At 36.8% G+C, this 10,615-nt stretch overlaps 2 protein-coding genes across 2 annotated transcripts; one reads left to right on the top strand and one right to left on the bottom strand.

The window, feature by feature from the left end:
* The first annotated feature begins 7,180 nt into the window (after positions 1-7,180).
* PSAH-1 (photosystem I subunit H-1) lies at positions 7,181-7,959 on the top strand. The gene is made up of 3 exons (XM_079002656.1): positions 7,181-7,316; positions 7,385-7,511; positions 7,635-7,959. Exons 1-3 carry the CDS (start codon positions 7,198-7,200, stop codon positions 7,812-7,814), a joined length of 426 nt encoding a protein of 141 aa, XP_078858782.1. The 5' UTR covers positions 7,181-7,197; the 3' UTR covers positions 7,815-7,959.
* Positions 7,819-10,615, bottom strand: LOC145054452 (rop guanine nucleotide exchange factor 12-like). Its single transcript, XM_079002655.1, has 7 exons — positions 10,159-10,615; positions 9,917-10,039; positions 9,669-9,820; positions 9,487-9,561; positions 9,039-9,308; positions 8,456-8,776; positions 7,819-8,357 (listed from the first exon to the last, which is right to left on the bottom strand). Exons 1-7 carry the CDS (start codon positions 10,241-10,243, stop codon positions 8,148-8,150), a joined length of 1,236 nt encoding a protein of 411 aa, XP_078858781.1. The 5' UTR covers positions 10,244-10,615; the 3' UTR covers positions 7,819-8,147.

Genomic DNA, 10,615 nt, shown 5'->3' with positions numbered 1-10,615 from the left:
AAAACATGATGTTATGACATTTTATGAATGAATGGTTTTGTTAAAATGTGTTTTCAAATGTGAAAAATTGTTTTAATTTTTACGGTGTTACAAAATGCCCATAAAATCGTACATTTATCACATGGTCAATTTTGACTCATGACATATCGTGGTTCTACATCATGATGGAATGCTTGATGATAAGATCTAAGGTAATATCATTCCATTTATATATAAGCATAAGTAAAGGTCTCAAGTTCCTTCATGATATAAATGTCATTTTCTCATCTTCCAACCAAAACATCCATTTTATCATTTACATATCAAAACCTAAAGCTAATAATTCTCTCTTAGCTTCTTATGTTGCAACTCTTCTGGATCTTGACGTCGAATTCAAAGTCGAGTTGTCTTTCGCACTTTTGCCTTAATGGTTGGTTCTCCTCCACTTGGGTTCGAACTTTCACTTTCTGTTACTTACAACCAATCAAAGCTCATTATGGCTCTGTTTATGTGATTTTTGTAGCACTCTTTATAAAGAATAAACTCTTAGCTGGCATATCAATGACTTTATCATCCTCAACGTAGTATCACTGCTTGTGCTCGCAACAAGTGATCTTATGTACATTACATTTACTGATATACACAATTCGGTAAATCGCTTCTTTACTTGGTATCACCCCTTATTCTTTTTGTTCTTCGGTTACAAAGTGGCCAACCCCTCAATCTCCCATGAAGACGTGTTTCCCCAATACCACCTCTTAGGAAACAATAAAGAAATAATATGGCTGAATGATCTCGTTGTACATTAAACACAATCATATACATAGAGTACGTGGGGAGAGTAAATAAGGAAATACAATAATACATAATATATGCTAAACTAATATAAAATGTATACCAAGCTATCTATAATCACTAATACCCCCCCCCCCCAAGGGAACGGGTGGCAGTCTTGTACATAAACAATTTCAAAATAACTCAAATGTTGGTTGACGAAGCGGTTTGGTGAATATATCTGCCACTTGGAGCTTGGTAGGAACAAATTTAGTATGAAGTTTCCCAACTAATACCAACTCACGAATGAAGTGATAGTCAATATAAATATGTTTTGCACGTTTATGAGAAATCGGATTTTGGCTCATAAAAACAACACTGAGATTATCACGTAAAAGGGTAGGTGGACCAATCTTTAATGCATTTAGATCACACAAAAGGTGGGTGATCCAAATAACTTCAAAGGTCGTTTTTGCCATAGCTTTGTATTTAGATTCACAACTGGATCTTGAAACAATATGTTGCTTTTTAGCGCTCCATGAGACCAAGTTACCTCCCAGAAAAAAATGAATAACCATATGTTGATCGTCTTGTTTCAATGCATCTTGCCCAATCCATATTAGAGTATCCAACAATAAAATGGTTTACTGGACGTTTGAATACCAAAGCATGTGAAAGAGTGCCTTTGACATATCACAAAATCCTTTTTACTGACTGAAAATGAAAAGTTGTTGGAGCATGGACAAATTGACTGGCATGATTAACCGCGTAAGAAAGATCTGGTCGAGCGATTGTTAAATATTATAGAGCTCCAACCAAAGATCGATAATAAGTAGGATCTGAAAAGGCAGTACATATTGAAGAGAACACATCAGTTGTACTCATAGGGGTAGCGATGGGTTTGGAATCAATCAAGGTAGCTCGTTTGAGAATTTCTTAAGCATTTTTGTTTGAGATAGAAACAAGGAATTTAATGTATGTGTGACCTCAAGGCCAAGGAAATAAATGAGTTCACCGAGATCTTTTGTGAAAGGTCTTTGTGAAGAGAATCACTGAAACGTTTAATGGAAGACTCATCATTTCCGGTGAGCAAGGAGGTAAATGAGACATGATCCTTTAAGGAAGGTAAATAAAGACGTGTCAACTTGATTGCAAGTGAAACCCTGTTGACTCAGATATGTGCTCAATCATTGAAACCATGCACGTGGGGCTTGTTTAAGACCGTATAAAGCCTTTTTTAGACGACCAATATGATTAGGAAAGCGTTTGTCAATATAACCCGAGGGTTGCTCCATAAAAACTGTTTCAGAGAGGTTGTCATTTAGGAAAGACTTTTTGATATCCAATTAATGTAAGGACCAACCTCGAGTAACAACAATAGAAAGCACGACTCGAACGGTGGAAGCTTTAATAACCAAAAGTCATTTTTGACTACAACTTAGTTAAGATTAATCCTTCTAGATAATCTTCCATCAAAAAGTCATTTTTGATGCTTATCGTCTCTAAATAGACTAACCCTGATCTACGGGCGTTACACAACTCATCCACCCATGTTTTCGCATTATGATGATTTTGGGATTGTACTCTGATAACTGTTTTCTTACAAAGTACTTTTGAATGTTTAACAAAGGAGTATTGAACGTTTACTTAAAGATAATTTATGTTTTGGTTGAATTAAAATCAAAATTTTTACCACATAATTTAGGGATGTTACAATTATCAGTGACATCATGTGAATTATGTATTGTTAGGGATCTTCACACTTGCCTTTACTTTTAGTATTGGCTTGTCATGTACTTTCATTAGTGGTGAGTTTAAATCAAACATTTGAATTTCTTTACTAGTTTATATGTTGTAGAAGATGCACTCAAAACCATGTCTAATAGGTTTATTGCACATTTTGTCATTTTTGGTTTCCATTTCTTGCCATGGTTGGAAACCATATTTGTTGGTGATTTTTAAGGAATGATGTGAAAGTGTTAACGTAAGGAAGGTGATTCTGAAAGCATTGATTCTAAGTTCTAAGAACTGTGGTAGTTGTGAGTCTGACTTCATTCATATTTTGGGCGGAAAATAGAGGATCTGACTGCAGTTTCTTGGGTCTTTTCTTATTTGGGGGTATTTATGGTGTTTATCGTATTTTCCATCATTTAAGTTTGTAACACTCCCCCAACCAATGTTGTTACATAACATGTTTTGGGTTCTAATTAACCAATTTACTAAATTACTATCTATGCAGATATTTATCCCTATGGGAAAGAGTTACATATTAAATTTAGAATTGTATCTGACAATATCTTTCGTTACTCATCGTGTTGATTCACAAGATTCTGGAGCAAAAGCTCCAAACTTTGATGATGACAATGGTGGATGTTGATGGGTTAAATGTTTAATGTGGACATCCATGCATCTCTTTATGAAAACATACCCTTATTGGTTTGTTTTGTTTGTTCAGGTTGTTGAAGTTAATGTGAAAATTGAAGAATATGGGAAAGTAACATCCATAATAATGTGTGATTCCACACTGAAGAAACATTACATAAATATGAAAATGAAGTTATGCGTGATTGCAATTAGTTATCTCCCCGTCATTGGATTGTAAGCATCTTTTCCCTTTTAAAATAATTATATGTATCTTTTTGTATATTATTGTTGAATTGTGTATGTAGATTAGAAACACTCAGACTGTGAATAGGACGGGACAACTGATCGAGTATGTAACATCCCCCTCTGGCACGTATCACAATATTGTCCGCTTTGGGCCACTCGGCACGAGGACTTCCTAGGGGGTCACCCATCCTGGTACTACTCCCGCCCGAGCACGCTTAACTGCAGAGTTCTTATGGGATCTGCTGCCCTCATGGCTTTAAAACGCGTTGTGATAAGGAAGATATCCACACCCCTTATAAGGAATGCTTAGTTCTCCTTCCCAGCCGATGTGGGATCAGATCTAACCCACTTTCACCCCCCCCCCATTATAGGGTTCGACGTCCCCGTCGAACACATCGTCCCGTGCCCTGACTCTGATACCATTTGTAACATCCCCATCTGGCACGTATCACAATATTGTCCGCTTTGGGCCACTCGGCACGAGGACTTCCTAGGGGGTCACCCATCCTAGTACTACTCCCGCCCGAGCACGCTTAACTGCAGAGTTCTTATGGGATCTGCTGCCCTCACGACTTTAAAACGCGTTGTGTTAGGGAAGGTATCCACACCCCTTATAAGGAATGCTTAGTTCTCCTTCCCAGCCGATGTGGGATCAGATCTAACCCACTTTCACCCCCCCATTATAGGGTTCGACGTCCCTGCCGAACACATCGACCTGTGCCCTGGCTTTGATACCATTTGTAGTGGGTTAGATCTGATCCCACATCGGCTGGGAAGGAGAACTAAGCATTCCTTATAAGGGGTGTGGATACCTTCCCTATCACAACGCGTTTTAAAGCCGTGAGGGCAGTAGATCCCATAAGAATTCTGCAGTTAAGCGTGCTCGGACGGGAGTAGTACCAGGATGGGTGACCCCCTGGGAAGTCCTCGTGCCGAGTGGCCCAAAGCGGACAATATTGTGGTACGTGCCAGAGGGGGATGTTACAAATGATATCAGATCCAGGGCACGGGACGATGTGTTCGACGGGGACGTCGAACCCTATAATGGGGGTGAAAGTGGGTTAGATCTGATCCCACATCGGCTGGGAAGGAGAACTAAGCATTCCTTATAAGGGGTGTGGATATCTTCCTTATCACAACGCGTTTTAAAGCCGTGAGGGCAGCAGATCCCATAAGAACTCTACAGTTAAGCGTGCTCGGGCGGGAGTAGTACCAGGATGGGTGACCCCCTGGGAAGTCCTCGTGCCGACTGGCCCAAAGCGGACAATATTGTGATACGTGCCAGAGGGGGATGTTACAGAGTATAAGCTGGTACTATGTTCAAACTGCTTGCTATGAGCAGGTTGGGAGGTTAAGGTGTTGTTTGTTTTTTCGAATCGAAAATTTAAGAAGTCTGCGGACTACCTCTGCAATCCTCTGTAGCAGAAAAGGTGGAACAAATGGCTGCAGCCTATAATAAGAAGTATGTTTGTTTTTAACATCTGCAGACTGCTGCAGTAAACTGATATTTAAATAAACTAACTTTATAAACTGAAAATAATTCTCAACACCAGAATTTATAATTCTAGTCTTAAAACATTGAAAAAAATACTAAAAAGAACATGTAAAAAAACAAAAATATAAAACTTTAAAAAAAAACTTAAAAAATATAAAAGAAACTATTAGTTTTATTCTAGATAGAAAAACTAATTTTAAAAAACATAAAAAAGAAAAGAATAATAAAAAAAATTAAGAAAAAATTACAAACGGTGTCTACAAAGTTCGTAAAAAATTACATACGTTAAAAAAGATGCAATTGAAACTGAAAATATTATTAATAGAAACGGTAAAAAAAATTAAAAAAATTAAAAAAAAATTTTAAAAAAAAAAAAAAATCTAAGTTAAAAAAATTTATGGAAACTATAAAAAGAAATTGTATCAAATCCGTAAATAAAAATTTAAGAAAATCAAAGTTTAAAAAAAAATAAGTTATACCAAAATTCCAAAAAAAAACACTTGGAAAAAATGAAAGCTGGAGAGTTTAGAAGAGGCAAGTCAAGTGTTGTGCCACGCAGCACACGCGAATGTGAGAGGGAAAATGTTGCGCGTGTGCTGCGCCGCGCAGAGGTTTTGTAGTCTGAAGTCTTCTAAAAAACAAGCTGCTGTGAGAGGGAAAATGTTGCGAGCGTGCTGCGCCGCGCAGCAGTAAGTGGTTTGAAGAGGTTTTTTTTTAGAAAACAAACAACACCTAAGTTTTTTAGAAGAGCTGAATTTCTTAAACATAATCTTTGGGTTACACCGTATGCACTTGTTGAGAATTTTCATGGAGGAGAGTTTCCTAATCAGAATCCACGTGTTGGTGAAGACTTAGCCTCATGGGTCAACCAAAATCGTTCTCTTGAGTTTCCGAAAACTGATATCGTACTTTGGTCCATAATACAAACTAATTCTTTATTTTAATTTGATTTATTTATGGGAAAATTCCTTTGAATTTGATTTGACCATCACAATCCGTGTGGAGCTATGTATTTGGGTTCACTTATGTTCCTAGGCTAGAAGACTAGCATGTTATGCCAGTGGAACACATTGGTTTTATGCGTGACCCAAAAAGTCGAAATGATTTCAATCAATATCATAATCCCATAATAAGTATTTTTTTTTCACTTGTTTGTTCTACCTAAGATTCCTACATAATCTATGTGACCCAAAAAGTCGAAATGATTTCTAAGATTATTTCAACATTTTATCAATAAATGCTACTTTCTATTTGCCACACAGGAATGTAATGTGAACATCACAAATGATCGAAAAGTCGAAACGATTTCAAGTTCATTTCAACATTTAATCAAGCGACTAATGCCCATACAAATTCTTACAGTGGTTTATTATCGATATCTATAATGAGGTTAGTAAATAGTAACAATCATATAACTTTGTTACAAATATTTAAAAAAATAGTCTACCTGCTTTCCAAATTATTGTGTTTAGTCTAAAGTCGAAACATTTTTTTTTTCAATTTTGGTTCATATTTTATCCACTTTGATCACTACATACTTGGAATGAGGACCAAAGTGAGAAGAGTTTTCAAAATTTGACCGAAATGCAAACCTTGTCATTCTCAAATGCATGAGCTTTTTGGTACCACTGGTTCAAAACCTAATCAAAAACGTATCTGGAGATGCTACAGATCATTGAAGAGATGGACGGATAAAACTATCTATATTATTGATGTCTTTTTGTCTATGCACCGATGTTATGAATCTCTATTCAAATATTTTTGAATGCTAACCATGTCATCATATAACCACATTTTGTTACCCTTTGCTATGTCACAAATCATCAAAGATTACTAATGTTATCGATATCTATTTTTGAATGCTAATAATGTCATCATATTACCAAAATTCATTCAAACCCACAACTTAGCCCAAACTTTTTACTAGTTTCGTATTAAATTAACATTTATGTTAGTTTTTGTGAATTCCAGCTCTAATCCGTATAAACTAGCTTACCGGTAACATATTCCGTTAAACGTGTTCCGTTTGGGATCCATTCCTATTTTTAACCGATGCAAAACCCTAATTTAACATCTTATTTTCAAGAATCGGGAGGAGATAGGCTTATCCATCTCCAACCAATCTCGTAATCTACAGCCCTTAAATGTGTGGATACCATATCTCTCCCTACAAACCCAATTTCCCACATGGCATCATCCAATCCATGCAACTACATCCAAACGACCCCACCATACCCTCCTCAGATTCTTGGCCATCGTTCCATATACTCTCCGATCGACGATAGAAATAATCACATTCACTCAAATCACAGGTTGTAAGCTTCTGCTGTTTTGCAACAATGGCGTCTCTTGCAACCTTCGCACCCACCACCGTTAACGGCCTTGCCGGCAGTTCCCTCTCCGGAACCAAGCTTAACCTCAAGCCTTCTCGCCTCAGTCTCAAACCCAAATCTCAAAGGTACTAATTTCAACTCATAATTTCGTCTTTACATCGGCTCATTGATGTTGTTAATCATCAATGCATAGATCTGGAGCTGTGGTTGCTAAATACGGAGACAAAAGTGTGTACTTCGATTTGGAAGATTTGGGCAACACCACCGGTCAGTGGGATGTCTACGGTTCCGATGCTCCTTCACCTTACAACCCCCTCCAGGTATTCGACTTAATGCCTCAATGAGTTAATTAACACCAAATGATCAAAGTTAGAGTTTAATTGTTGACCAAAGTCGATGGATTTTACAAAAAGAAAGTTTAAGTTGTGATGATTTTATTGCAGAGCAAGTTCTTCGAGACATTTGCTGCGCCTTTTACCAAGAGAGGATTGCTACTCAAGTTCTTGATTCTTGGAGGTGGTTCCACCCTTGCTTACTTCAGCTCCACCGCTACAGGTGACGTGTTACCCATCGTCAAGGGCCCACAACTACCACCTAAGCTAGGTCCACGTGGCAAAATCTAATCTGATAAACATTTTATATAGTTATGTCTTTTATGTATCCTTGCCACAACTTGTAAGTACATGTTTGCTTCCTACTCCAAAACTCCTTTCACTTTTCAAGTATATGATGTGGTAGAATCAAGCATGAATTCGTGTTCATTACAAATCTTTTTGTACAATTGATTCATCAGTTTCAACCCCAATCCAATCCAATTCACACCAAACACAATATACAATCTGTTCTCTTCTATACATTTTACATTTTACATGGGAAGAAAGAACAGTAAATCGAAACTCTATGTAGGTCTGAAATTGTGAACTTTTGTGTTGAATGTGGCAATGTCATTGAATGATTCAGCTTTCTATCTCTTCTACTGCATCTGGGAATTTACCTGATGTTAATATCTTGACTGAATCTTTAAGAGAATTGGTCTTCATATCTCCCAAAGATGGATTTTGTGTAAGAGCATCTGCATGCTGTACGTCTTCTATACGTGACAACACTTTATGTGCCAAACTTTCTAGGATTCTTGAATAACTCTCAAGAATAGCAAGCCCTACATCCTATAAAATCAAACAAACAAGCAAAAACTTAATGAATGTTTTCAACTAATTCCATGATATGGGGTTTGAAAAGTGAAAAGGCGTTAGTTAGTTGTTACTCTATTGTGTTCGATTTTGCTGATTTCTAGTATGGATTGAGGGATCCCAGGGTAACGTTGTTTAAGAATTAATAAAATAGTCTCTGCTCGATCTCCAAATTGTTCTCTTTTTTCCAAACTAACACCTGAACCCCAACTAGATCTTCCATCTTTAGCAGACATCTTCCTCTTCCATATCACTACAGACGCCTCGATTCTGTTCTTGAGGTCAACAATTTTATGATCAATCGTTAAATCCATTGATGAAAGAAAGTGATCCGGATCAAAGTGCTCAACCGTTATACTCTTATAGATATAGTCTCCCAAGCTCGCCCTTCCATTCTGAAACAATCAATAATCATCAAGATTCAATCTTTTATCATCAAGATTCAATTTTTTTTTTCTATTAAGATTTGATCTTTTGTCAACACGTTTCAAAATTTTCTATAAAGATTCATTATAAGTTCATCAAGAATTTAATTTTTTTCTATTAAGATTCGATTTTTATCACCAAGATTTAATCTTTTTTCATCAAGATTCAATTTTTTTTTTCTATAAAGATTGAATTTTTGGTAGAAAAGTTTGATGTATTGAAGTGAAGTACCTTTGGGAGGGTTTCGGTGTAGCTTTCAGGGACTTCCATTTCCATTAGAATTTGTGCGTTAATGGCTAAGGCTGCTTTAAGTACTTGGTGAACTGCGTCTTTTTGAAATTGTAACCATTTCTTTGTAGACTCTGATAAACCGTCTGCAGGGACCTTTGGGGTTGGTAACCACCATTTATCTTCTTCCCTCTTTCTTTGGCTTTTTGCTTCGTTGTCATCTTTTGATGCATACGTGAACTCATGTTCCCCTTGAAAATTATCCAAGCACTCCTACACACCCACACATTACATGTTAGGCGTAAATGTCCAACACTATGTTTAACTTGTTTACATTAAAGTGTTTCATCATTTTCTTAAACACTTATTTTAAACATTATTTTTATATCGAACTAACATTTAATGAAAAAAAAAAAGCCCAAGTATAAGATAGGGCTTGTCTTCTTCTTACAATGAGCATGGCGTCAAGCTTCCTTAATGCAGGAATGTTCATATGGAGGTCGCTCCGTTGCCTTGTAACCATAATCTGTTCACAGTAAAATTTAAGCATTTAATTCATATTCAAAATCCTTTCTCATCCATTTAATATTCAAGAAAAATGCATATATCGATACAGAGAAAGAGAACGTCTACCTCCATGTTTACGCCATTAGTGTTTTGTTTTGAGGGGACAAATTCAACAATGTGATCGGTGACAGATAAGAGCCAGTCCATTTCCTTCCGCCACCTTGCTTTCCTTTCCGGTGGCATTGGCTCTAATCGTGATTGTTCCCCAAAAACAGCAGCTGAATACATGGATCGAGAATCAATCAATTACAGTTTTCAGAAAATCGAATTATAATTATGAAAATCAGAATGTGTAGGTATAATATGTGTAGAACCTGCTAGATTCGTAATGGCATTTGACAAAGCCTGAGCTGATGAAACGCCCTTTCCTCCACCTGACATATCCTCGCCTAAAAGCAATTTCGCGAACTTTTCCTTCACCGTATCCAAATCTGAAACTGCAACTCAATTCTCACCCAATTTAATCAATCAATCCAACGAAATTCCAGGTTTAGGGCACAACGAAATCATTAAAACATGAAATCCGAATAAAACTCGGGAAAAAAGTGGCGATTACCTGAGCATTTGCTGTCATTGTTTGTGGCGCCTTCATCACCTACTCCGGGATTCATGTTTTGTTCATCCTCAGCTGCTCGAACCATTTTGAATTCGAGCAGCGAGGTTCATACGATGAAGATGAAGACAAACCGGTGAACAAACTGCACGCACGATTTCTTCTTTTATTTTTTTCCTTTGAGAATTAGATGAAAAAAGAGGGATTTGGGAGGTTGATTCTGCAAAGAAAGAATTGGGGATTCTGGAGAGACAACAATGGAGATGGTTTGTTAGCAGGGGGATTGAAGGATGGTGGTTTGCATGGAAGAAGGGGAAAAAAGGATAAAGGGTAAACATATACCACAATTATGTTGGATTTTTAGCTTGTGCAATTCTTTCGCAGAAAGTTTTATTTTTGCATGTAAAAAACAAGATAAATTGCATGTAAGATTTTTTCATTTAATTATTATTTATTTATT

Source organism: Lactuca serriola, chromosome 5, assembly GCF_051521515.1.
Source record: "Lactuca serriola cultivar US96UC23 chromosome 5, Lser_US96UC23_V15, whole genome shotgun sequence".
Lineage (NCBI taxonomy): Eukaryota > Viridiplantae > Streptophyta > Magnoliopsida > Asterales > Asteraceae > Lactuca > Lactuca serriola.
The sequence above is the reverse complement of the archived record's forward strand: the minus strand, read 5'-3'. Positions and strand labels throughout refer to the sequence as shown.

Excerpts from the sequence above, each read along its gene's own strand:
- LOC145054452 (XM_079002655.1), bottom strand. The coding sequence starts at position 10,243 with ATGGTTCGAGCAGCTGAGGATGAACAAAACATGAATCCCGGAGTAGGT. Across the intron at positions 10,040-10,158 it reads CAATGACAGCAAATGCTCAG|TTTCAGATTTGGATACGGTG; the intron begins GTAATCGCCACT and ends ATTGAGTTGCAG. Across the intron at positions 9,821-9,916 it reads TGCCATTACGAATCTAGCAG|CTGCTGTTTTTGGGGAACAA; the intron begins GTTCTACACATA and ends CCATGTATTCAG.
- PSAH-1 (XM_079002656.1), top strand. The coding sequence starts at position 7,198 with ATGGCGTCTCTTGCAACCTTCGCACCCACCACCGTTAACGGCCTTGCC. Across the intron at positions 7,317-7,384 it reads CTCAAACCCAAATCTCAAAG|ATCTGGAGCTGTGGTTGCTA; the intron begins GTACTAATTTCA and ends ATCAATGCATAG. Across the intron at positions 7,512-7,634 it reads CACCTTACAACCCCCTCCAG|AGCAAGTTCTTCGAGACATT; the intron begins GTATTCGACTTA and ends ATTTTATTGCAG.